The following is a 27869-nucleotide window of genomic DNA, read 5'->3' on the forward strand; positions in this document are numbered from 1 at the left end:
ATGCTCATTTCGAAAACAAACCTGCAGGTACTGTCGTATCTGAGTAATAAATGCTGCCTGACCTACTTTTGGCCACTCAGTTATATGCAGGCTGTGACTTCTTTCTCTTCTCTTTACAGGTGCCTGGACAACACAACCCCGCACCAGGACCACGGGTTATTTCTAGGCATTTTCCCAGTAGGAACAGGCACTACTTTTAGTTACCTTTATCCCCACCCAGAGTGTCCATAGGTTGTAAACTCACGTTTGATGATGTTGTTTTGTATGTCTTGATAATTACTTGGTATGTCACAGGACTTCCCAGGTATACGTGTCTCTACCGCTTGCGTAGCCTAGGACCAGAAGCAATTTGTCTTTTCAGCAAGTCCACTCTGCCTTCAGGTGAATACAACACTGCACATCTCTGAATGTTTTCATACAAGGGTTTTGTGATTTTTGAAGCATACTTTGTGATTTTTGAAATACAATAGATGGACACAAGTCATGCTAAAAACATGCATCGTACTTGGACACAGATGGTAACAGGGGATGCTCTGCACCCAAATCAGGATGGCTTTGAACCTCAAATTATTTGTGCCACAACTGGTGGTTTCAGTGACTCAGAACTGGAAAATTAATCCTGTGATGTGACACAAGTTGTTGGATCCCACCACATCATTTACCAGTCTGTGAATACAACCAAAGCTAGAGCACATGAGCTAACCATCCCGAGGAATGCAGGTGCCAAATGTTTAATGAACTGAAGAGTAGTACTTAAGATATAATTTCATTGGCACCACGCTTCCTAATGTCTAGTTCACAGCACACAGAAAAATAAAAAATGACAAGTTAATGAATATATGTTACAATGAAGGTTTAAAACAAACAAACTAACAAACAAACAAAAGACATTTTCAAATTAGTGATTGCCTGAGTCGTAATCTACCAGCAGCTTCTCTTTTACAATATAGGTCCTTAGTAAATTACATCAGACTAAACTCTGGGGCTGAATGAAACAAGTTTTCTGGCAACCTAAAAAAATAAAATAAAATAAAATAAAAATGGTTATAATTCCTGGCTTACCTGGTTTAACCATAGCAAAATTTGGCTGTTATGAAGAAAGTGGAAGAAAGCTGCAATAGGTGGAGCTGGCATGGAGGGGTGGCTAAGGAAATGATGGGAATGACACCAGGTCAAACTCCACCTAGACTCCCTATGAATCTTGGAGTTTTCAAACAGGTTGTATGACTTCATTTCAGCAAGCTATTTGATGAGAAAACACGTAGGAGGCAACATGCTGAATTCAGGTTGTGTTTGTTTCTGCTTTTACTTACACTGCTGTAAATCTGCTCTAGGAAAAACCCTGATGTGTGACACAACACAGGAGAGCACACTGCGAAAACCTACATATAGTGTTCATAAATAAATAATACAGTTTAACATCCTGGCAGGGAAAAAAAAAAAAGAACAGAAAAGGAAATAGAAATTAACGGCACTCGAGCTTATGCAAACTTGAACTTAAGAAAGTGCTTTTACCCCAGAATATTTCACATTCGCAATATTCAGGATATGGCAAAATGAAAATAATTTGTTTTGCATAGCCTTAGAAACATTTCCTGAAGTTCTTTCCTTTGTGATAACCCACATAATTTTGTTGGGTTTACAATAAGAACAAATACAATATTGTTTTCTGATCAGATGGATGGCAAAGAAACACCAGTTACCCAGAAATCCCTAAGGGGGAGCATCAGCTTTTTGTATGGATTTATTTAATTACAGCACAAGTTGGAGTACATAAAAAGCTTTACAGTGACCTTACCTATATATACTTCAAAAATGAACTGTTAATACATCAGTTACACATGTAATTCACCTGAATAGTGAGCAGTGTCTAAAGCATTTGCATTAGTTAATCCGTTTTAAGTGGCAGCATCAGCATTGCTATTTTATAGTTTCACAAATTCATCAAAGGCTTAGCCACTAAGACTTAAAAGCAAAGCACAAGACTCCTGCAAAAAAAGTAGCTTATTAAACACTGTGGTTGTTTGAGATGTACTGCAGGTGCAAAATGATAAAGACTAATAATAATGGAAAAGGTAAAAACCCAGGTTGTTTAACAAACAGTTGAAAAAGATTGGTCATGTAGTCATCACTGCCTCAAGTACCACTCTGGTTTCCTTCCCTGCTATTTATTTGTTTCTACTGAATATATAGTAGGTGGTTTTGTCTCCCAAATCTTTTCTCCCTCTCTCTCCCTCTGCCCCACACTCCCATTTCCTCCCACTGAGTAATTTATGGAGCTCAGAGAGCCTCCAAAATGGCCTGCTGCTTCCTCGTACTCATGGGTTTATTCCAGCAGCTCTTAAAACAGCATTCATTAGGCCAAAACAAATGAAAAGTCTGCCATTATATATTCTGAGCGCACCATTTTACTGAATTTGGGTGTCAATCTCTGCTTTTAGGAGCTGTAATGTAAATTCAGCATAGTCCCATTAATCTACCAAATTACGGAACTATTACAAACTTCCATTAAATTATCTCAGGGTAGGAGTTGAGCCAGAAATATACTTAAATAAAAACACACTTTGCTGCAGTGGTGCTTAGGATCATGCTGGTAACAGCTACACAGAGACGCTCTTGTTCAGCCCAGGGTGAGTCTGAGGTGCCGAATAATGGCAGACACACACAGAAATAAATCATTAAATGCTTGTTACTACAACTGCTCAATGGTACTACCATTTCCCTTCTTGTGCTTTCTTAGGTTTCCCAAGAGTAATGCCACTGAAAAAAAAAAATAAAAGCTCAGAGAAAGATAATTCTAAATCTTCTGGGTTCATTCAAGTAGAAAGCACTACATGTCAGTCGGACACAAAGCAAATCACCCCAGTACCACGGTTAAGCTTTGTGGTAATAAAGGGTATCCCATCTGTGGAGCAGTCAATGGGATGGCTACCACAAAGCAAGAAGAGCAACAGGCCACTCATGAATAGCAAAACTCGGGATACAGCACTGAGAGGCAACCAAACAGCACAGGAGAGTTCCAGCTTTCATATGAATAATTTATTCTTTTATCACTTTAAATTTTACCAGGTACTGATTTACAAAGATTTTATTTTTTTATTTTTTTTTTTCGGGATAGAATTTACATCCGCTACTGCACAATTTCGTTCCTTAGTAGGGTATGATTAGCATCCTTCCCATGTTGCTTAACAGTGCCTGTTTTGATCAAATAGGGCCATTCTTTTGCCAATTATTCCTTTGACTTGCTTTCCAAGTGTAAACAGAATTTGTACAAATGGCTTTGCTGCAATTAACATTCTTTTTACAGAACCAGTTAATAGATGGAAATAGTACATTTCCATCTGTTATTAGCATTTGCTAAGGCGGCTTGTCTCTTTATTCAAGCAGGGATTTGGTTTTAGACGCGACGAAAGCCCTAGGAATTTCCATGTCAGGCAGCTCAATGCCTCTTTGCCACAGCATCACCCTGGAGAGGAACCCAAACTACCTGTTTGGTCTGCTGGTACGGGGCATCCAGCCCCTCATTTCAGAATGGCAAACCAAAATACAGACATAATACCCACAGCTCAGGCTGCAGGAGCCTGTGCATGCTTCTGAAGGATTTGTATGCGATTTGTCCCTGGAAAAGAGCTATAGGATGCGGTCCAATATTCTAGTATTGGAAGAATAATGTCATCCGGGTTTGAGATTATGCACACATGAAGTGGGAGGCCTGCATTCCCTCCAGGGAATTCAAGACTAAATCTTTTGGCAGATGACCTTGAAAACAGGAGTGCCCTAGGGAGGAAGAAGCACAAAAAAAAAAAAATTTCTACATGTCCTGGTAAAGGTAAAGGTAAAGAAGGCGTCTGTGAGATTAATGGAGAATAGCAGAGAGGAATATGTCTCTCCACCTAGTCTCGGACCATTCAGTGAGGATGGAGGGCTGAATTCACCAACCTGGATAATTTCCGAGATTTTTAGCCTATTAATGCATAATACAAAATATGTAAATATTTGCAGATCTGAGATGAACTCCATGAGGTCCTGCACTCCTCTAGAGATGTGGATGAAATCACTGCAGGCTAAGAAAGCAAACGCTGTCTCCGTGTTCCCATGCAAATGCAGTAGCCTTCAGGCAATTACGTAAAACAACTGGTTTAAAAGCGAAAGATATGCAAACACAGTTTGAGGGTGGCCTAGCACTTCAGTTTGGACCATACAAGCAAACATATTACAACGGTGGCTCCTGGGTATCACATCACCTCATTTCCAAGGAGTTGAGGCAGCAGCTAGGTAGGTGCGCAGCTGCTCATACACAAGCAGTGGTGGATGCATGGAGAGGAGCGTGCTCGGCACCTCTGCAAGCCAAAGGGACGGATTGCTCAGTTTAAGTTAAACTGGAGAGTTCTGGGATGATAATTTTGGTCTTCAGTGCCTGAAGTCTGCCTAAATTCTGGTTTTAGTACACATGTACTATTTTTTTTTGGCTGCGCTGAAGATGCAAGTGGCAGGAAAATAAAAGCAAACAAACTCACAGCAAACCTGCCTCAGGCTTACCAGGAAGGAAACGGAGGCCAGAAAGTAGGAAACGTGGCCACAAACACAGTGCTGCTGTCAGTCCCCAGGCTGTGAGCGTGCAAAGAGGGCGCAGAGGAAACAGCCTCAATGGACAGCTCCTGATGGAGGCCAGGCTCTGCTCTCACGCTGCGTAAACAAGCAGAAGTGGGTAGGCACTTGATGCAACCTCTGCTAAAGATGTAACTAGCAAAAATACAAACCACGGCAGGTTTGTAGAATGCTTCATACTGCAAAGATCATTCCCCGAAGTATTTCTTCACGGAATATAGCAAGAAATTTTGGAAGGACACATTTCATTCCTTCCTGAGAGTCTGTGGCATATTTTTGCAGCTCAAATCATGGAGACCTCCCAAAAGTCATTTAGCAGCATTTTCATGCATTAACAGGAATGAAAATGCTTACTTAATGATTAGTTAATAGGAGTGAAAAAGCTGTCTTGCTTCCTCACTATGCTGTAGCATAAAAACTATACTACAAATTATTTTTAACTAGGAAATTTTATTGTACTGTTAGATAAAACTGACATTTCCTTGTGTGTTTCTGGTGACTCCACTAATTCAAAATCTGGCCTAGTGCTTATGCCTTTAAGAACCCATCTAAGTGTTTCACTACCCAGCTTGAAATACTTCCTACAGCTAACATAAAAAATGATGGTGAAGGCAAATACATCATTTTTCTTTCCTTTTCAAGCTACAATGCTGTAATTTCATTGAGTCAATATTTCCAAGGATTCTTGTCTGACAATTAAGTCCATCATTCAGTGAAAAAAAGAAAAAAAAAAAAAAAAAACACAAAAAAACAGTTTCTTTGTGAATGGCTGATGAATATGCCATCTGTGGCATTAAATTCCACTGCACCAACCTGTACTAAGGCCAGGAGAAACATCACACAGCAGGCCTGCAGCTCCCACCTGGGTGATGCCTAAATTAGCTCACTAGGGAATGGGCTCGCTTGGCTAAGAACTTTTAGGACCGAATCACTGTTTGCTAAAGGATGGCTAATTGGATCAGCTGTGTTAAAACCTCTGTGCAGGACAGCTGTGGAAAAAAAAAAAAAAAAAAAGGAAAAAAGAAAGGGAAGGGGAGAGAAGGGAAGGGGAAGAAAGAAGTATCTATGAGCTTCACTATTGCCCTCTGTGAAGGTGTCTCTTAGGACAGAGCCTGCTGCCTTCCTTTGGAACTAGCAATAACATAGAAGAATGCTAATGTTCTGGTAATGGAAACATCTTAATAAAACATAAAAAGATCTGCTGCTCTTTGATGTAAGGTCCCTATGTCTCTCTAAAATATGCATCTCTACTAGAACTTTGAATATAAACAATTCCCTTCCATAGTCCATGCCAATTCCAGGCGGAATCACTAATAGGAAAAACATTGGTTCTGTTTTTCAGAAAAGGTTTCTCAGTGGTTTACTGTAAAGCTAAAACATTTGCTTTGTCTTCCTATCGATTTGCTTTATATATATAAAGTGTATAAAATAAATGCAAGTGCCCTTTTCAAGATAGTTTGTCTGTGTAGACAGGTTACACTTTTCCAGTTCCAAGTAACGTGACAAAAACGGTACGCTCCGACTTTCCACAGGCAGGAGGAACCCCTCTCGGGCTGTGTCTCATTAGGATGCTGCTCCACAACCAGCGTAATCCTATGACAGTGTGTGCCATCAGCATGTTCTGCAGTCGACAAGGGCTTATCGATTACAGCAATCAATCAGAATAAATAAAGCAGTCTCTCAATCAAAAGACAGGGAGATAACACCATGCCAGTGCACAACAAAATCAACATGTGTAGGACATTCCTGTTTTCCGTGTCCCCCTTTGATGGTCTTGCACCCAGTTGGAAAAGCCTCTTGTCACAGGGTACTGAACACAGAGCGAAACATTTAAGCTGTCTACAGACGGTTTCAAAGCATTTACATTTGGTTTAGGTTAATTTTCCTCGACCTGCAGTTAATTAAAGAGCAGTTGAAGTACAAAATATTTCCCCCAGCTCTAGTGGTATACATGCTCATGTCAATCTGTTACAGTCCGAACAGCTTTAGTCCACTTTTGTTATAATTTAAAATCTCTGATAAAAAAGTAATAAAACAATGTATTTTTATATAGAAACCATTGCCTTTTTCAAATAAAGAACATATCGACATTTCATCTCTGCTATAACATGCCACATTTTAAAAAGGTAGCTTGCCCCCTTATTTTTTTTATCTTTGTATGTTCACAATATGAACATGTGGCACACATTTGTGTTGCTTAAAACCTTTCAGTCTGGTATCTGTTAAATATCTGTGGTTGAAATTCCTGGGACCACACAGTGCCATGTCTTCCGCAAACAATCTATTGCACCACCAACGAAAGGCTGCGATTGAGACAATCTTCCTGTACTTCCCTAACACAGGAAACAGTTGGTTTAACACAAAAACGAATACAGCTAAGCTATGCTGCCAGCAGTGTTTGTCCCTTGGTATCATCCAGGGGAGGAAAGAAAACAAATGGCAGAAGGCTCCAGCCCCGATTACAACTATGTGCACACACACAGCCAACACTAACATCTTATTATGACACTGTCGTCAGGAATTTTTAGGAATCCAGGTGTACAGAACTCTTCTGACATCAGGAATTCGCACAAATGTAATCCAGAGATTATCCTTTATAGCAGCTTTTCCTTTTGTTTGCTCAGCTTTTCGCGCAAAGCACAGCAAACGTGAAAGAGTTACATGTACAACCGAGTAACAACCAAGCGGCTCCAGACCAACACCTTGGGAGGGGAGAGGAGGAAAGGGGAGCCCCTTCTCTCTGCAGACATGCTGGTGGGGGTCCCCTCTGTGGAAGGGAGTTCATGGGTCCCCCAGAAGCTGCAATCCAGCTCCCTGCTTGGCAGCCCAGAGCCAGGCTGGCCACCTCACAGTGGGAGAGAGCCCTCCTGGTCCCCTGCTTTCTCCAGCTTCTCCGGCAGGGTAAGCACGAAGGGTAGGAGGACGCCCTTGGCGTCAAAGGGAGCTTTGAGAAGCTCTCCGTCGAAGGTGCCCTTGAGCCCGCCATCCGCCTCCACCTCGCCATCCTGGGCTAAGCAGAAGCGGAGAGTGCCGGTCCGGTTGACGCAGTAGATGGTGTTGCCCAAGGCGGCGCAGCGGAAGGGCTGGACGGGGCCACCGCTAGGCCGCAGGCTGGCACACTGGCTCCAGCGTTTGGCCACCGTGTTGTACCGGAAAACTTCCACGCCGCCGCTGGTGCCCCCACCCGGGCCCTGCTCTCCACCGCGGCCGCTGCTGACGTCAAAGCGGTAGATGAAGTTCTTGAAGGCCACCATGTCAGCAGAGCGCCGGCGGCTGCTGTTGTAAGGGCACTCCTGCCACTCGTCACGCTTGGGGTCGTACTTGAGCAGGCGGTAGAAGAGGGACCCCCCCGAGACGTAGATCTCCCCGTTGCAGGTGGTGGCCTCGTGAGCCACGGCGAAGGCACCCTTGGGCAGAGGCGCCACGGGGCTCCAGCGGTCAGCCCGCGGGTCGTACTTCTCCACGGTGAAGAGGCACTCGCCCCCCACAGCATAGAGGTAGCCGTCCAGAGCCAGCAGCTTGAGCTGTGAGCGGGGCTGCGCCAGTGGGCGCACCTGGCTCCAGGTGTCGGTGAGGGGGTTGTAGCAGAAGACCTTGTCAGAGAGGCGGGCCCGGGGCTCGCTGCCCGCCGGCCCCACCGCTATGCCCCCCGCCAGGAAGAGGTAGTTGTGGAGGACGCACATGGCGCAGCCCTTGGCGTTGGCCTCCTCGGGCAGGCGCGTCAGCACCCTCCACTCGCGGCTGGCCTCGTGGTAGCAGTGGATGAGGGAGCCGCTGTCCTCCAGCGACACCACGGAGGAGGGGCTCTGCGGGCGGCTGCTCTCGCGGCTCTGGGGCCGGCTGCCGCCGCCTGGCCGCTCAAAGGCGTCGCTGACCTCGGCCACCAAGAGGCAGCGCCGCCCTGCCTCCAGCCGCCGCTGCAGAATGAGGTCCCTTTCGGCACCGCTGAGGCGGCCGTAGACGCCCGGCTCCCGCAGCACCTCCAGGTAGTGGTCGCTCATGAAGCGGTAGGCGGCCTCCCGCAGCTCCGCCAGCCGCTGCTTCTTGGCCAGGCACAGCAGCTGGTAGCAGTTGTCGAGGCGGAGCTGGGCACGCATGGCCTCGGCGGCGCAGTGCAGGGCGCAGGGCATCTGGAGGACGCGGGCGCCGCTCACCACCTCGGCCAGGTTGTCGTGGCGCACCTCGCCCATGCGGGCGGTGTAGACATAGTCAATGAGGAGCCGCAGCGCCCCATAGCTCACCCCCTTCACCCGCAGGATGTCCCGCGAGGCACGGGCACGGAAATAGTCGCTCTTGGCTGCCAGCACCGACTTGTGAGCCCGGATGCGTTGCCCCGACACCTCGATCACCAGGTCGGGCTCCTCCACCGGCCGCCCTACGGGCTGCGTGCCCGATGGTGTCCCCTGTGCGTTGTTGGCCTCCTCCTCCTCCGACTCGGAGGCTGCGCTGTTGATCTCCCACTGGCTCTCCACCACGCGGCCACCAGTGGAGGCTGGCGATGGGGCCCCACACTCGGTGGTGGCAGCGCTGAAGCACAGGGAGGAGCTGAAGCCGCAAGGAGAGGCCAAGGTAAGCGGTGGGGTGCCGGGCCCGGCCCCGCTCTCCTCCTCCTCCACTGCGCCGCTGCCCTCCATGGAGCCGCCCTCCACCACAGCCAGGCTAGCTGCTCTGGCCCTGCGTGGTGCCGCAGGGGATGGCTCTTGGCCACACCGCTACGCCCATCACCTGCGGGGAACAGCGCAGAGCACTGAGCCTCCGTGGCCCAGCCTGCACCAGCTGCCTTCTCCCCTGTCAGATGCTGTCGGTGAGAGCCTAAACCTCTTCCCGGTGTTGGTATCGCACCTCGACAGCCTGAAAAGCTGTTCTGGTTTTCCTGTTATTATATGAAAATTTTTATGAAGTTTTTACGCGCAGCGTCCTTTTGTGACAACCGGTCCCACACTGCGCTGGGCAATGAGAAAGAAATGTCCTTTGAAGTCAGAGAGTTAGGAGTACTATCATAGCTTGTTCACCATGTGCAGCTATTTCAGGGGAAGAGAGTGGTTGCAGTCTGTTCTAGAAGGAGATTCCCCATGAGCCAAAGTCTCCTTGGCATGAACATCACAGAGGTTTCTTCATCTCACTGCTCCTTATATGCAATCCCACTGTTGAAAAAGAAAGTGTAAAAAATCAGTCAGCTTTAAAACATATTCTCAGTTCACTCCGAAGTTCAGGAATGCTAAAGTCATGTTTCCATTAATGGTACATCAATAGTATCCTGAAGTTACCAAAATTATACTAATAGAACTCTAATCATTTACAAAACTTACCAAAGGATTTTTTTTTATTATGACAAAAGCAATCTGACATGGATATAACAGCATATGTAGCTAGAATGACGATGTAAATCAAACTTCATAGGAACTGATTCAAGGTTTAAGATTTCCGCTAATATAAAGCAGAAGAGAGCACAAATCACAGTAGATAATTCGAACATGAAGGGTTTGTTTTTTTTCTGGGAAAATGTCAAGCTACAGGACACAGCTGTAAGTAGGTTAGTCCCTGTCAGCACAATCACTGCTGAGCTTTATCTTCATTTCACAAATATAGTTTTCAGAACAAAATGCTTTTTGACTTACTTCTTTATAAATTTCCTAGGCGTGGTTTAAGTTTTTATGAATCACATACAAAAAATGGCCCAAATGTACTTATCTTCACATAATGAGGACCTGCAGGTCTGATTCTATTTTTAAGGTCAGTAATTTCCATTACAATCCCTGCTGGCATATTTTTGGAGTACTGAAGGAACACTTCATCCTGTGTAAGATATAGCTTGTGATTTCCTTTCAGTAGAGGTGAGATATTTATCTTCTTAAATTTGTGTTAGAAGAGTCTAACTCCTGAAGCTTTTTTCTTGAAAATATAATTGGTAGATGGAATTGTCCATAAATCCCTGAGATGGACGTAAAATTTAGAAACCCAAACTTGTACAAGCAAACTTCAGTTAAATGAAGTCAGACTTCTCTCATCAGACTTCTCTTAGAGGTTTCTGTTCAGTGCACTTGCCTTGCAAAGGACTTTCTATTACATTTGAGTACATTAAATTAGATGACAAATCAATTTTGAGGTCTGATTTCTGGACATTTGAGCCTTTGAGACCGCAACAAGACCTCAGTACTGTTTGAAAACTCCTTATTAAAGATCAGATTTCACTAACTTTTTATTTCTCGTTTAACTATTTTAAAATTTGGCACTTAGGAACCTTGTAAGAAGTTTTATGAACTTTGGATATAGCCTCAGCAGCAAGTTTCCAAGGTCCAGCCCCTAACTCTATATGTTGGGCTTTACTGGCTTATTTTCTGCAGCTTTATTTGGATGAGTAGAAATGCAGTGCCCTCTGCATGCGCTTGGTGAGTGAGACAAATTGCTTCATTAATAACTTAAAACTGGGCAGCATCCCTCTCAAAGTGATTTTATTTTTCAGTGAGTCTCCACAGTATCGAATTCACTACCTAACCACTTATTTCAGTTTATTATACTTTAGATATTAAGATTAATCTATTTTCTGACCCAGGCCTTCAGCTTTGGTGGAGAGCAGCTACTGTGACACTTGTGAAATGACAAAGGTCAAATGGAGATGGTTTGAAAATCACCTAGAATATCAAGCTCTGATGTACTGTTATATTTAGAAAATTGCTACCAGTATAACATCAATGTCACATAAGTAAGTACGTGAAACATTTTGTGTCTGCTCTGCTCCTCTGGGGGCTGAGCACCCTGATATTCTGCCTGTACTTTCCTACAGTTCAGGACAGCCTGACCTCCTCAATCGTTAACATTTAAGGGTTGTTAATATGCTTTCTCCCACTGCTGTCAACGTTATGATCTTTTATAGATCCAGACAGCTCATTTCTTCGGCCACTTCTCCCAAAATCTCCTTGGGCTTTACATTCCCCCTCTACAAGAAGGAATGAGTGGCTTTAGGCAGCTTCAAGTTCTCCATCTACTACTTGATTTTGCAAATGAAACAATAAAGGAGGACTGAAAGAAAATGCTCCCCAAAGCAAAGCATGAATAAAAGTGAGAAGTCAAAAATAGTTATCTGTAACACCAGTATTATCTATGTATGATGAAATGTATTTCCTGCGTCATGTCTCCGAGGAAAATCACCAATAATATTATTTGAAGTTTTTAAGAATGGCATCCAGGGAAAGTGAGCTTTTAAACTTTCTCAAGTAATGAAAAGAAAAAGGATGAGGTCCTCCTCAAGCACTGTAATCAACCCTTATCCCATACACAGATATCTGCTGGGCCGAGAACTCTGACCTGCCACTGAAACCACCCACCAGGGTCCTACCAAACACCTGTGTTACCATCCCCTCGAGCAGTCACAGTGAGGAGGGAGGGCTGATAGTACGGGTTGCTAATGGCAGCAGCAGAATTCTGAAGAAAAAAACAAACACCTTCTGTTATATTTACAGCTAAGTACCACGAATATGCTGAAATTCATGCTGAGCATAAAGAGGATTGGAATCAAAGTATCACACGCAATTTAGTTAACAAAGAACTCCACGGGGAAGCCGAAGAGCTGGGAAAGCTAAGGGAGGGTTTGGAGGACTTTGTAAATTACAGACCAATGGCTGCTCTTCTAGTCTCAGCACCTTTGTCTAGCTGCAGGGATTACACAAAGATAAAGCTGAGAAAAACAACGCGCAGAAGCTGTGGAACCTTTCCATTACTGAACAACGCAACCAGTCCTCAGCCAAAAGGTCATGGATTTATTGTAAAACAGGAAGAAGCTGGAAGGGACAGATGGAAATACAATACTGAAATCCTTCTTATTTTTCTCCCTATCTACAGCAATCAGAATTGTGTTGCTGACACAGAGCGTTCAATAATTACAGAACCACAGAAGACACTTGGTAACTTGGCTGATTTGAAAAGATCAGAGCTTGTAGTTAGAATGATATAGTTTGGCTTAAAACAAACCTGGCTTTACTACTTCTTCAACACTCACAAACAGGATAAGTGCTGGAATACGAAGCAAGAGTGCATAGCATCCACGGACTGATGTCACCTTTTATACCAGGGACTTTTAAGCCAGAAGCTAAATTGCATGAGCCGGAGCTGTTTTCATTATCATGGGTTTGGTCTGGGGATGATGTCATGTTAATGGCCAGAGGTACTGCCAACAAACACGAACTGCATTTACAGGCTTGGCAGTGACACGCTCGCAATGTCCTGGATGCGTGCCCCCAGCCTCAGATGCTGTGAGACGTTGCCCTAGGAAGAGAACAGATAAGGCGAAGCTTTTTCTGAGAGGAACTGTAAGGAAGACCTGCAGGTAGAGTTTCCTGGCACGGCATTCATTTGGCAGTTCTTCTGATACAAACCAATTAAATGCTTGTTTTGCATTGTTCCCTCCCTATTTATTTCTTTTTATGAGTGCAGTGCCAATAACCTCTGACCTAAACCCTGTCCTCTAGCAAGACCCACTGGCTCTGGGGAATATGCACACGTGGGAGGAATTGGGTTAGTGCTCTCCAGTTCACAAGTGGAAGCTGCTCTGACTCAATCTTGGGGTAAATTAAAGCCGTGCTTTCCCTATCGTAAGCAGCTCTAATTTACATTAGCAGGCGATCCTTCCCGCGAGAGCATAGAACTGACAGAGTGCCACGCTGCTCCACCTTAGTCCAGGAAATGCTTTTGTAAAAACTTGTTCTGCCAAATTTCGCTCCAGCGGAGAATTCCCTCAGGAGAGAGGAGTCATCTGATGGAGACGATTAAGGAGTCCAAAGAGGCAAGATCATCAAAAGAGAGAAACATCCCTTGTATTTATTAAACAAACAAACAAAAAAAGGTAAAGAAGGCTGTTAAAAGTAGAGCTGGCCAGTACTATCATGCAGACTGAAGATACCCATCTCAGTCTGGGAGAAGGCAAAATCTTCTGGAGGGCTGACTCAAGTGTGAAGAGGCTTGCTTACTTACAAAAATGGTCTGTTGCACTCCTGCTCAGTGAGCAGCTCTGTGAAATTCAGGACAAAAATGCTCTCTTCCTTACTGGAGAAGACATCTGGAAAATAGAGGTGCCAATTCTCTGGAAGCAGCTGCTTGCAGCACCTGAAACCCTGCATCCTGTTATAGATTTAAACTCTAGATCTTGACTAACCTCCTACTTGTTAAGAAAAAAAAAAAGATTGTCTTTCAAAGGCCAACCCCAAGAAAATTGTAGATTTTTTTTTCTTTTCCTTTGTTAAAATTAGCAGTGCTCAAAACTGAGGTTACAACGCACTGCCAGTGCCTACCTGGATGTATCACTGGAGCTGCCTGCGCAGCTTCCTTGTGACCTCGTAAGGTGCTGTGATTTTCTCACACCATGCAGTGGAGGTATGAGTGCTTTTATCTCTTAACTGCAACATTTTCATACCACCAGGATGAAAAACAACCATTTAAGAAGTGCAGCTTATGATTACAGACCACACAAGAAACATGTGGGCAGCAGCTCCTCATCAGGAGCTCAGAGGAATAAAAGGATGTGAGCGTATCAGGCAGGGTCGGGGGGAGAGGAAATCGGTCATAATAAAAACGTTATCAAAATCTTGATGGAACAGATATTCTGGCTAGCAAATCAAAACTAAAAATAAACAGAAGTTTTGAAGAGTCATCACAACCAGAGAAAAGGCTTCCTATCAGTGATATCTGCAGAGAATAACACTCGCTAGAAAGGGAAATATCTGTTTGAGTTCCTTCCAGGTTGGAATCTTCAGAAGTAATTCGGAAGGCGCAGTGTCTCTCAGGAGTTCTCACACGGAGAAGGAAACAACACTCCCACAAAAGCAACAGTTAGCAAAGGTTAAGTGCAAGCTACCTCTAACATCTCCTGGAAGAAAGAAAGCCTAACAAAAACAGAAGGGTTAAAAATGAGGCTTTGAATGACTGCAATACCCATGGGGAAAACTCCAGGGCTGGTGTCTGCCACTAGCGCGCTACAGATCAGGAGGTAACGGCATGGCAACACCACACTGACTGCAACAAAACTTCTTTTGTGGAGAATTGCGTGGCCAATGACTGGGTTGAGCTGTAACACCCAGCGTGGTGCTACAGCTAAAAGGATGAAGGCAGTCCTTGAACTGGGAAGTAAGGAGCAACAGTAGGGTAAAGGTTATCTCCTCATCTACAGCATCGGTAGGTTTATGGGGTGTGTGATCATGCATGGCACGTGCATGCATGCATGGATGGATGGACACATGCATGCTGTACGTTTTGGAAGCAGCAATGAAAAATCTGGGAGTATCAAACGACTTAAGAGCTATCAAAAAACATTTCAGGGAGAGACTGAGGCTCTGCAGCCAGACAGGGGCTTGCTCTGGCTCCCCACAGCTTACGCCAGACTCGAGCCAACCCCCAAGCAAAAAGGTGATAGGAGCTTCGGCACCAGCTGGCAGCCACACTTCCGAGCCTTTGGAGAAGGTGGCTTGTGCTAGCAGCTTGGAGAACTGGTAGTGCAAGCCTGAGAAACGCCGTGCAGACACTTCTCCGGGGCTTGGTATGTTTATTTTGTGACTTGATGACTGTGAACAAGTGTAGACACATGAACGGTCTGCAGGCTGATGGCTCGTGGAGAGGGGCCTGAACAAGCCAGGGGGTGGAAGCTTAAACAAAGCAAAATGTTTTCACCACTGGGAAAAATAAATAAAAACACAACAAGAGACTACCACAGCATATTGTGAATGCTGAAAGTTTGTGTGGATCAATGGGGAGAGGGAAGAACAAGCTTATGGAAGGGAAATCTGCTGAAGGCGACTGAATACACACTAAACACTACAACTGTATCTATCCAGTTTAGGAGGATACTGAGCTGCAAAATGGTCAGAGTATTAATATTCAAAAATAAATTAGTATCCCAGGAGGAAAACCACATTTTTACCCTGCTGCACACTTCTTTTAATACTGGACTGTGGCCCGTGAGGGAGACGGGATGATGGATGTTCGATCCGACCCTTATTCTGATGAGATTCACCTCTGACACAGATGAGGAAGGGAAGACCTAGCTTCTTTATCTCTAGGTGATCTCCAACCAGGAGACTCACTGGAAGGCTCTTTGGGAGGATGAAGTTTGACAGGATCAAACCAGTTGATCTCGTGATCCTTTCCAACTTAAATTCTGGACATTGCCACACACCAGGAGTGCTGGCATCAAGCAAGGCATCAGCTTGTGATGATTAAAGGCCCACCCAGGGTGTTGGTGTGGTTCACTGCCCTAACGTTGATGGCTTCTCATCATTGAACAGTGTTGTGAACAAATAAATAACTGCAAACATTCAAAGTCACTTTGGTAATGATGATATAATAAAGGAGGGGGAGAATATCCATCAAAAAGCCAAGTCAGGTAAAGATTGAAGATTTCTACAAATACATTTCGTAAAATAAAAGAAGATTTGGGTTTTGGTGGGCATAACAGCAGAACATTTGATCTCAAAGAACCTGCCACATTTTTGCAACACACCTGCTATGCGGTGCTCTTTAATACAGAAAATAGGTCCATATATATGGGCAAAATGAAGTTCCTTGCTTAAGATAAAACTGGATTTTGTTTTTAAGTTCATTACAGAGTGGACTTACAGATTACAGAGCTGAAAGCACCAGAAATCTGTCAAAGTCTGTCACCATTGTGCTTGAGGAAGAAAGAACTTGAGAAGTAACAGTATACTTCAAAGGAAAGCCAACAAAATCCCATTTGTCTGAGACTTATGCCTAGGAAAAGAAAGTAAAAGGAAAACTTCTAGAGAAGGGAATAATAAAACTACTTCTTTTTCCAGACTGAACAGGCTCATTGATTTCTTGGCAAAATATCTAAGTGATGCTTTGAAAAGCAGACAGCCTTCAGACACACAGCGAAAGGCATCCTTCTCATTTCTGGAGAACACACATTGTTTCTTTGCTATTTTTACCCAGGTACTTTTTCCAACTGAAGGCTTACAATCACTCGAGCCACAGCCAAAAATTACAGGCCATCTAGTTAGATTTACCAAATAGTTTCAGATTTCTCTAGACATTATCTCTACGCAGACCTTGGACCAGATTCAAAGATGGAGAGACGTCTTTGTCTCCGCAAAGGCTGACTTTGAGGGCAGTTACAGATGGCAGGAGGCAATGCAGCAGAGATATACCTAGGACAGCCAGATCAGATAGCAATGAGAGCCCAGCACGACAGCACAGAGCCCAGACTCCCTAATCTGAAAGGAAGCAAGGAAATAGCCTGCAGAGGCTCCCGTCTGCCATCGCAGTGCTGCTGGTAGAATGTGCTGTTGGACCTATAACTGTGAATTTTTAGGTGACTCATGGGAGTCTGACATTTTTCATTTATTGTTTCGCGGAAACCAGGCCAAGGTAGAGGTAGACGGTGCAGGCCTGGGGCCATATTTCCACACAGCACCGATCTGTGGGTGGGATGCACCTCCCAGTTCTCCCATGGAGGCAGAGGCGAATGGATTTAGTGTGTCTGCACTGCGCTGTGTACTGATCTGTCTGCAGCCAGCTCCCGTGCTGGAATCTGGGGCACACGGACACGTTTGCACGCCGTGTGTAGGCACAGCTGCATGCCCGTTGAGTGGGATCCTCAAGAACCAGCATATGAGAGCTACGGGGGGCTAGCCAGCAGAGAAATAACAAAGATTATGGCAATGAAATGCTTGACACAGATGACCAGGAGGTGTTAATTCTTGCTTTAGGTGCCTTAGCCCAGAATCGTTTCCAAAATAAACCTTTAGTGTTTTAAAAGATACCGACACTTGCTGCTACTTCCCCTTTCTCTACAGTGGGTAGAGAACCAACCTAGCCCCAGAGGAATCTTGCTGCTGTTCCTTCCTTTCTCTAACAAGCTTAAACCCCCCAAATGCCAACTGGGGGGCTGCCCAAACCATCAGGCTATGGACTATGAGAGGAGGGTTACACTTCTTCAGACTAAAGCTGCAGTACTGTCCACAGAAACAACCAAAATGTTACTGAGGGAGAGAAAAAAGAGCGTGGGGATCTGTTCCCTGATGAATGGGAACTTTCCCTATTTCTTCCCATTGCATCCTGCAGGGCAGGGCTCAGTTAGGCTGCCCGGGGTACAGTCCTTCCCAGCTCCTGCTAGGCTTCAGGCTTTGCTGATCTGGAAGCAGAAACACATGCGAGAGGTACTTCTGCGGCATGACTCTCCTGTCAGAAATACCTACAAGCTGTCAGCACCGACTCCACCAGGCACTGGGGATGTTTTTAGCAGCAGTGATGTAACTGAGGGCTTAGCAAAGTATGAGGTGACCCCAAGTCGTCGTCAGAACTGAACAAGTGAAGAATAAAAAGTCCGTGAAATGCATGCTGCTAACGTTACTAGCAGGGAACAGTTGCAGGCCACTCTGACACAGAAATAAAATAGGTTCCTAGTAAAATACTTTTATTTCCACAGCCTGACACTTTCTGCATTTGATGTATAACATTCTTTTTAATGTGAACTCCAAAAGCTGAGGCTGGGTGTTGAGGTAAAAGCTTTCTGGATGCACTGGTTTCTCTGACTATACTCAACTTTGACATTTACAATTTACTGCAAGCGACTCGGTATTTCTCATGATAAATATATTTTCTTCATTTAGCACAGTAAATAACTAACAGTTAAGACGCCTGAATTTAAAGGTTTCAAACGACTGCCTGGTTATCTAATTTTATTCCTGCAAGCACAGGCCAAAGAATTTTACTCCTGTACCCAGCCAATAACTTCTGGTTGAATTAGGTCAAAGCATTCTTCTGTTCAAATCATCCGTCTCACAGCTATACAGCTTCTGTTTCAGCTAATGACCTTGCTGGAAAATCAGGTGTCAGATGGATCACTGTGGATAAATACACATGCTATGCTTTATTTTAGACTGTGCTTTTTCATCTTCTGTACTTTTATACCTGCTGACTTGCTAGCTCTCTGTTTTTCCCAAATGATCTATGCTCTTTCTGAAGAGACACGCAGACTGGCAGCAGCGTGATGAAGGACAATGATGATCACAGCTATCTCAGGATTGTCCTGTCTGCTTTTTGAGTTCCTTACATAGAGGAAAAGTAAAGGCTGTAGTAACTTGTGATTCAAACGTGTCTCTTCCGTGCGCTACAGGATGAAGGCTCATTGATGAATGTGGTTAGGCTTGCATCAGATGCAGCTGCCATGGTGCTACTCTTGCATTTGTAAAGCAGCAATTTGGGCAGAGCTGAAGACAGTCAGGATGTGTAGTAAGAACCAAGACCATTGGATCAGGATGTGAGGAGAAGTATTTTGTTTTATGGCTAGGATCTGGGAGGTGTGAGAAGAAGCACAGGCTCTGGGGTCCTGATTTCTGGTTCGTGGCCATTTTGAGGTTTTGATCACTGGCTCCTATGTCTAAAGTTTTGCTGTCTCTGACTAGGCAGAGATTTTAGATATGTATCAATGATATCTTCTCAAAGCAGATATTAAGGATTCAGCGACTGTACTCTGAAAAGCTGCCTGATACTGGGCGTGTAATAAAAGTACTTATTTCCCTCCCTGTAAGGCTGTAACAATGTTGTCTTGGCATTGGGCTAACATATCAACAGTCTGATAGATATTTGCACCTCTGCTGCCCATCCTAAAGGCCTTCTGGTTCTCTGCCACAGCAGTAGGAGAGCAGAGGAACCACCTACCTCATCCTGAGCAAGGAGAAGGAGCACCAGTGAAAGTCACCATCTGAACATACACGAGCAGTCTTTGCCTTCCTCTTCCTGTACCACAGGGTAAAACATCTTGCGACACAGGGAAGCAACTGACTCCAAAGTTGACAAAACAAAACACTCAAGTGACATTTACTTTACTGCTTCGGCATTTGCTGTGGAAACCAAAAGCCTTCAGCACTCTATTATCACTTGTTATTAAACAAGAAACATGTTGTCTCAGTACTGCCCACTTTATCTCTGCTTCACGGTGCTTTTTGGTAAGGGCAGGGTCTCACTTCACTCTAAATCCCATCCCTGCTACAGACACATTAACTTCACAAGCATCAGGATTTCCCACACTGTACCACTGCACGTACTAATGTGTACAGTAGCTTTTTTTTTTTTTTCTTTTTGAACTGAGGCCTCTGAGGGAGCTGCAGTGAAGGAGATGAAAGAAAACTACAGGATAAGAGGAAAGCTCTCCCATGACGAGATTTGTTTTTGATTGACTGAATCAGAACATTTATTGTTAGCATGCCATTCCCATAGCAAAGGGCTGGGTTTAGGTTCTTAGCATCTAACACTTTAAAAAACGAGTGGCAGAAATCACAGCTTATCTCCAGTGCTCAGGCTCTGTTCTTCCAGTCTGCTTACAAGAGAGGGAGAGAGAAAAGCAGAACTGTTTCCAAGGGAAAAAATAAAAATAAAAACCAAAAACATTGCAGATCTGTTAACACATTGATAGGCTGAAATGATTCAAGAGTCCGGGAGCCTTTCGGCAGTTAGGGATCCACAGGCAAAGCTTACTCTGCTCCTTAAATACTCCTGGGGGAATCAGCGTCCAGAGAAACAGCAAACAGCTCTTGCTAATCTGTGAGGTGTATATGCAAAAGAATTTCAATGCTATTAATTAATGCAAATCGTGTTGTGACAGACAACATAACAGCATGGGAGCTGCTTGTCCAACTTCTGTGGAGCTGTATGGAAAGGTTGTGGTTTCTGGCCCGTTCCCAAGTGAATTAAGCAAGGCTGTCAACTGGGCTGTTTTAGCCAGAGGCACGGCAATGGCAGCTCGTGAAACACTGCACCTGAAAAGCATTTACGTGACACATCTTTCTTCTCCTTCTGACGCACGCTGCAAGATCTGTAGAACTACTGGAGGTTTTTTCAGCTTGTTTTGCATAAAATAAACTGACTAAACTGATCGTGAATTCCTGCTGTCCTCACTGATGAGGTATAAGAAACTGGAAAGTACCAAATGTGCTTCGTAGAACAAAGCATCCAGCCAACACTTTTTCTATTACCACACAGTTGTATTAACTTATACCATGCTGACCCAATCTTGTTATTCTTCCAAAGCCAAAACTGCCTGTTTGCATCCAAGGAGGACAGAGAATAGGCTACAGGATTGCCAACACTGCTTAATAAGAAAAAAAAAAAACACTGCACAGCAGCATTTATGGTCCCAGTCCTGCAGGGATTTAAATGCAGATTTAAATGTTAGTCACAGGACTAGCCCCACTCATAATACTAACGTGAAAATGTACGTATAAACTGTTTGCCTAAGTAATTGCAGGAGGAAGGCAAAATCTCTACCCATTTACTGTATTGTCACGTGCTCACTGGCGCTGGCACAAGGCAGAGGGCAGGAATATATGGTCCAGGCTAGGGAAGGAGCAAGGTCTCTTCTCGTTCAATGAACGCTCAGTCATGGATCAGGTTAAACTGGCTGCCAAATCCTGAACTGCTGTAAAGTAATTCTTTGTCAATAACAGGCAGTAAATCACATCTGTTCTCTACCAAAACGACACCGAGACCAAGAACAAAACAGAAAGAACAGATGATGATAATCCATTAAAAAGTAAAACAGCAGACTCAACTACTGTCCCCAGAACACTAATGAGATCAAACACAATGAAAATGTGCTCATTTTTAAAATAGGTATTTCCAAGGACCTAAACTAGTAGAAAATGACTTCTCAGCTTCTGCTGATGGGAAAGAAATGGCCTTCTAACTGCAATGCTGCAGAATCTCAGCAAGCATCAACAGCAAAATCCCTGCAAAATCCATACAGGATCTTACAAGATCAAAACCAAGACAACCCCCCAAAAAGTTTAATTCTACTCCGAAAGAAACGGCACAATTTCCTTTCATGTTTTATTATACCCATCTTTAGCAGCCAGCTGCCCCTAATATCCTCTTGCAACAGGATACTACAGGATGCTGAAACCCCCAGTAAGTAGGATCTGGATCCAGTCATCTAACCACATCCCTGTCTCTCAAGTAACCTAGGCCAGCCCTAAATACTATAATCCCGCTTTACTACAGTAAAGCCACTTAATGGCTTTCATTGAATGTGCCTGCCAAACAACGGTGATCTAATATTTATTGATGTTTCCAGCCATCATTTTGCCTACCTATTTGGACTATTTGTTACACGGAAAAGCGATGAGAGCAAAGAGTTTGTAGATGAAAGGAAGCTGTTAAAGATTTCAGACTTCCTGAATTGAAAAGTTGAACCCTAAAAGTGCCACTTCTGCCAGGAGTGAGACCCTGAGGAGCAGGAGGAGCTGGAGCAGACCAGGGACTGGTCCTTGGCACCTTGACAGGTCCTGATCAGACAGCACCGTTAGTATGGGGTGGCTGGCGGATCCCACTGTCATGCATCAGATGTCCTAATTAAAGAGGGAATGGATGGTGGGTGATGGGCCCCAGGAAGAGGGGCACACAGAACAGGCAGCAGAGGTGATGAGCTGGAGCAATATTTTTCGGAAAAATGTTGTTTTGCCTACACGAGCGACAGATTAATTAGTATTTTCTATAAACATTTCATCTAATTCCTTCTTGGGAGGCAGACGGTTAAATCTGTGAAAGATGGAGGAGCTCTTTAGCTTTTCAGCTTGTGTAAAAGGATTGTTCTAGTTTATTGCTTTCCTAATTTTTATTGTCCTACATTTCCCAGCTTTTTGTTCTAGTTTCAATTGTTCACTTTAATTGCTGTGGAAGAAAAAAAAAAAAAAAAGCTTTACAGAATATTATTTCTAGAGGGCTTTTCTCCTCGCTGAGTGAAAAAACATCAGCTGTAGGATTTAATACCCGTCATGTGCTGTGCTGTGGGTAAGTTTGGGCTCGGGGGGGAGGCCTCTTTTTGCAGGACCAGGCAGAAAAAGCTCCTGATTTCAGGGGAACAAAACGCTGTAGGACTTTTCCTGGGGTATCGCCACATTCCACAGTGCCAAGCCCTGTGGTGTGTGCACACCTGGGGCTCGCCCCATCCGTGTGCTCTCTGTAAGCCCGGGGAAAGTGGCATAAATATATATATATATATAGGGGAAAAAACGTGCTGCCACACAGCAGTGCCGGGAGGCTGGCTCACGGGGATTTGCAATGGGTCGGCGGGAGTTAGGAGGAAGAAAAGACCGTATATAGAAAGCAAAGGCGTAGGTGTGCTGTGGGGCAGGAGGCTCGGGAGGTGCCCGGGGGCTGCCGATGGGACCCGACGGGGCGCCAGGACGCCGCCGTGCCGCAGCCTGGCGGCTCTGCCCTCCGCCGCCTCAACACCCCCGGGGGGCTGCTCCCCGGCCCCTTCCCCAGCGCCTCTCCGGGGCTCCGAGCCCTTCTTCTCCTCCTCCTCCTCCTCCTCCTCCCGTCTCCCCGCCGGCCCCGGGCTTACCTTGCGGCAGCGCGGAGACGGGCGGCGAGCAGCGCGGCGCTCCCGGCAGGGCTCCCGCAGGGTTGCCCGCCCGCCTCCCGCCCCGCCCCGCAGCCCACAGCCCGCAGCCGGCCCGGCCCCACCTCGGGCCCGGCGTGGTGCTGGCGGTGCTGGCGGTGCTGGTGCTGGTGCTGGTGGTGGCGGCTCCGAGGCGAGCCGGAGCCTGCGCCGGCGGGGAAGGGGGAGGAAGGGGGTGGGGAGCGGCGGGGCGCTGCAAATGGCTGAACGCGGGAGCCCGCTCCGCGCTCGGCCCCTTTGTTCGCCTGGCACGCCGCCTGGGGGCCTGGCACGCCGCGGGGAGAAGCGGGGTCCCCCCCCCCAAAAACACACACGCACACACACAGCCCCCTTCTCCGCCCCCGGCACAGACCTGTTGCTGAGCCGGGCGGGCAGGAGAGGGAGCACTGAGGGGAGGCTCCCCCCTGGGAGGAGCCGGGGCCTCGCCTCAGCGCGGTCTGAGGTAACTGGGGGGGCTCCCTGTGGCCGCAGCCCCCCGGCTGGTCCCTCTTCAGGGAGAGGTGTCCCCACAGCAGGCAGCTCCTTGGCTGTATTGTTACGCAGAATCACAGAACCATTCAGGTTGGCAAAGACCTCCCAGATCATCTGGTCCAACCATCCCCTTACTACCAATGTCACCCACTAAACCATGTCCCTAAGCACCACGTCCAACCTTTACTTTATGGGTCTGCTCCTGGTGAAGGCAGCCCTCCATCCCTCATACCCCACTGCAAGCTCCAGCCAGGCTTCCACCAAGACCTCCCAAACACCAATACCGTATTTTCCAAACCTTTACAAACCATGACCTGTGCACAGATATTCCACATATCCATCACAATGTATAGTTTTCCCGCAACACATCCTTCTTCTTCTGTAGCTTTTCTCTTTTTCCCCTTCTTTCCACTCACTCCAGTGTCCTGTCAGGCTGGTTCTTCAGCACCAGCCCATCTCCTGGCCCTCAGGGACACTCCAAGCAGACGGGCAAAGCCTCTCCCTTCTCACTCACAGCAAACCTGACTCATTTCATCTGGTGGTGGTGTGACCACTGCAGCTGTACGTTCTTCCAGCTTCACAGTAACAGTGGTTAAGCATGGCTGGGTGTCATCTCAGCCATTTTGTCCTATTGCCCTACTTCTGAAGCCTTCTGGTTTGCTCAAAGTCTTACCGCATTATGTGTTGAATTAGTCCCTAATACACTACAGCACTTACCTACATTGCTGGATAAGTGTAACCACTTGAAATCATTGGCTCCACTCATGTTACACGCTTACTTAAGTGGAGTGCTTAGCTGGAATGCTAGTTTTCAAGCTGAGGTCATGTCTCATCTCTGCTGAGAGAGGCCAGCATGCTTTCTGGGGCCACAACAACACAGTGTTGTAGGGGTGACTGCAACACGTGTCTTCAGCAAAATTGTGAATTTCCTGCTATTCCCTCATTTGGATCAATTACGTTACTGGAGCGTTGGTTTCTGTTCACGGTCCTGTTCCTGGCTAGCTGGAAGAAGTGTCCATGTGATACAAGGAGATCCATTAAAGCCTGCCGGAAATAACTCACCTCTCCTGCATCAGGAACTAATCTTCCTGCTATTTTGTGTTACTTTACATACTGTACATTTCAAGATGACACTGAAACTAGACAACTAATACAGGTCTGGGAAATTACTTTCGGAATCCCTGATGTTCTGCTCCTATGTGGACTATTATCTCTCCCTGAGATGCCTGACTTCTGTTTACATTAATGAGAGCTGTGTGACTGTGCCAACAGTATCATATCCGAGATCATTCTGACTCACGCTTTCTGTCTATGTGGTGATTTTAAGCACTGCTGAATATGTTTAGCTCCTCTTTAGGTTTTACTGTCACATCACACTCCAGGCTGGGTTTACAAAGAAGTGTCTGATGTATGGTTTTGAGAGACAATTGAGAATCAGTGGCTAGGAAGTAGTGTATTTACGTGTATTTATTGGTCATACTTGCCCTTGTCTGCAATTCCCAAACTTCCTGAACATCAGTCTAATGTCCACCCACTGGTTCTGGTTCTCTCATTTCCTCGCAACTTGAATTCACTGAGGTTCCATTTATAATTAACGTACAGCAATAAACATGTCTGCGAGGCAATATTTCTCACCTAGCTAAGACATTGTATTTTAGGATGAGGTGAATCATCCTTTGGTGTTGCCTGTTTCTCTCCATTAGCTGTAAAGTCATACTGGTGTAGTAGTAGACAGTTAATTTTAAACACCTGGATTACAAGGTGAATCATTGTCCCAGGGTAGAGAAGGCTCTGTCCTAAAGGCAACCAGGTATCACACAGCTCTTCTGGTGCATCATTTGGTACCTGTCATGCATTTCTGGAGCCCAGCCAACACAGCAAAAATTCAGGGGTGCTGACAGCTTGTTATTGCTGCTGCTGGCCAGCAGGACTTGAGGAGAAACCTATGTTGTGCAAGGGCCGATTAGCCTGGAGCAACACCTGGAGAGTGGTGAAGACAAAGAGGTGAGAGAAGGCAGAAAGGGAAGAGCTGGGTGTTAGCAATGCGCTGCCTCAGAAGATGTAACTGGGCAGCAAGCAACTAGCTAAGGTTTCTGGTAGCATCCAGATCTGGACAGATGTACATGTGCACAGAGCCAGTCAGGGCTCTGCCCTTTCTGAGGTACCTTCCTCGGCACATTTCTCATTTTCCCACTGTCTGCAATAGCAGCTGCACTGCTGTGATTCCCAACTCCATTGTGCAGCACTGGGCTACCCTGGTAGATGGGCAAAAGCACTCTTCTTTGGTAAAATTAGCAAGCAGTTCACATACAAAATTTATCATTTCATTTTCAGGGGCTTTGATTTCTAGCCAATGAAGCTCCTGACATTCTCATTTAAGGAGGTTAGGAATCATTTAACAAAATCATTATTTCACCTGGGTAAAATACTGAGTGCATATCCTATGGAACAAGAGGCTTTAAACCTTCCTACATATAGGGCTCAGAGTATAGCCCATGCAGGCTAGCTTTTTCCAAGAGCCTCTTGAACAAATAAATGTAGCAACACCCAAATTCTGGAACTGGCATGGGTAAAACCCAGCAGCATTGCACCTGCACATACAGGAGCAGGTGTCCGACAGGTAGTGGCAGTAGCTGGGATCAGCGGTCCCTGCAGTATCCAGAGATTCGGTTCATAGCCAGAAGCCAAAATGTAAGCAAGCCAAACAAACAGAAAAGAAAACACGACTCTTTTTGCTCACCCTGTGTTTGACAGCTGAAGACTCCTCTGTGAAATGCTTCTTGGTACTATAACACGGAGGCCTCAAGCATTGGTTTGGTTGCTATTGCTGGCACAGGGCAACAGCTCGTTATATTTCTGCTGAGCAGCCAAAGATGACTAAAATAAATCTTGTATATCTGGAATACAAAAAGTATACATGCTGCAGGCATGTTGCACAGGCTATATAGTATTCAGAGAATAGTAGGTTTGATGACTCAAACTGATCTACCTTTGTGTATTATTATTATTACTTGTATGTAATACACCCAAATAGGAGAATGTAAAGAAAAAGGATGAGAAAAAGGGCAAGATACCCTTATTGGAAAGGTAATCAGCTTGTGGGAGACAGAGTGGTAATAACCATAAGGAAAAATAGATCATAAAGGTTTCTTTAGGTTTTGTTTTTAAAGAGCAAAAAGCAGAGACAGATCAATATTGTTTTTAATTTAAGGAAAAAAAAAAAAAAAGGAAGAAAAAAAAAGGCAGAACAAAGCAGACTGTCTTACTGAGAGTTTTGTCACCTGAAACAATGCTCTGAACAGGTAGAACAGCTTTTAATTAGGCTGAAAGCATTTGATAGGGTTAAAAGATGGGGAACATTCAGCACTTAAATAGATGAGCAGTTGGGAAAACAAGCACATAATCTCCCAGTTCACTAAAAAGATAATAAAAAACAAAGGATTTGAAAAAGAGAATTAAAGCCTACCCTTGCTCTTTGCAGTAAGAGGAGATTATCCAGGCAGTGTTTCTTCTCAGCCACAACCAGCCCAGGACTGTCACGCCACCTCTCTCCAATGTACCTCCATGGTTGCTGCTATGGCATGTGAGCAAAACACCTCACAATCAGCACATTTCTCCCCAAATCCTGATCCACCCATGAAATGTCTTCAGGTAGAGGTGGAGGCTGTAATCAGCTGCTTGCCTGGATGGCTGGGTTCGTGCAAGGAAGGGGCCGTCACGAGGACTCCACCTGATGAAACCTCAGGATGTGTGCAAGGGACAGTTGAGGTGCTCTCGTCTCCAGCAGCACAGAAGCAGCTGACATTAACTGATGGTGTCACTTGTGTCTGATCTGGATTAGGAGCAGCATGGGCTGCTTGTAGCAGTGTTGTAGAAAGGCTGTTGCACGTACAGATCTTGGCTGAACTAGTATCCTTCCCGTTGAAGTACGCAGTCTGTGCTCCCCAGCTCTCCACAAAAGAAATCCCTTTCAAAAGAGCACCTTCAAAAAGCATTCAGAGCAGCCAATTACTTACAAAGATTTCATCTCCTCCAAGGTGTGCCATCTTCCTCTTAAGTGTTCTGGCTCATCCTCCGGGTCGGGACACACTTTAATGATCACTGTGATTATCCCTGGCGTATAACAATACGCACAACAGCAGAATGTGCAGTTCTGCTGTCAAGGCCTGTTTTGCTGGAGGAAAAAAAATCCCTTTGAACACCTTGGAAGGTCGTGCTGTGAATGACTAACCGCCTTTTATGGAGCAGTTTATGGAGCTTGGCCAAAGCACTTGAAGTGCTTTGGTCATATGTCCACATTGTTGCATTTAAATGGGCTTGCACAGTAAATCTTCCTTTGCCTGGGAGAATTTCAGATCCTTTCAGAACTGTTTCAGTGTTGCTATTT

At 45.3% G+C, this 27869-nt stretch overlaps 1 protein-coding gene across 4 annotated transcripts; it reads right to left on the reverse strand.

Moving 5' to 3' along the window:
• Positions 1-1720: 1720 nt before the first annotated feature.
• KBTBD11 (kelch repeat and BTB domain containing 11) lies at positions 1721-27632 on the reverse strand. Of its 4 annotated transcripts, none has more exons than XM_082756459.1 (3): positions 26949-27632; positions 26223-26379; positions 1721-9752 (listed from the first exon to the last, which is right to left on the reverse strand). In XM_082756459.1, the coding sequence occupies exon 3, from the start codon at positions 9240-9242 to the stop codon at positions 7455-7457; it is 1788 nt and encodes a 595-aa protein (XP_082612585.1). In that variant the 5' UTR covers positions 9243-9752; positions 26223-26379; positions 26949-27632; the 3' UTR covers positions 1721-7454. The 4 variants fall into 4 exon arrangements, 3 of the variants coding, with proteins under 3 accessions (XP_082612585.1, XP_082612586.1, XP_082612584.1); XR_014317156.1 differs by lacking the exon at positions 1721-9752 and adding an exon at positions 25324-25462; XM_082756460.1 differs by lacking the exon at positions 26949-27632 and having other exon boundaries at positions 26223-26380.
• Positions 27633-27869: the final 237 nt, after the last annotated feature.

Source organism: Aythya marila (genome assembly GCF_965140915.1).
Source record: "Aythya marila genome assembly, chromosome: 3".
NCBI lineage: Eukaryota > Metazoa > Chordata > Aves > Anseriformes > Anatidae > Aythya > Aythya marila.

Bases quoted from the DNA above. Each gene is read 5' to 3' on its own strand.
- KBTBD11 (XM_082756459.1), bottom strand. From the start codon at position 9,242: ATGGAGGGCAGCGGCGCAGTGGAGGAGGAGGAGAGCGGGGCCGGGCCC.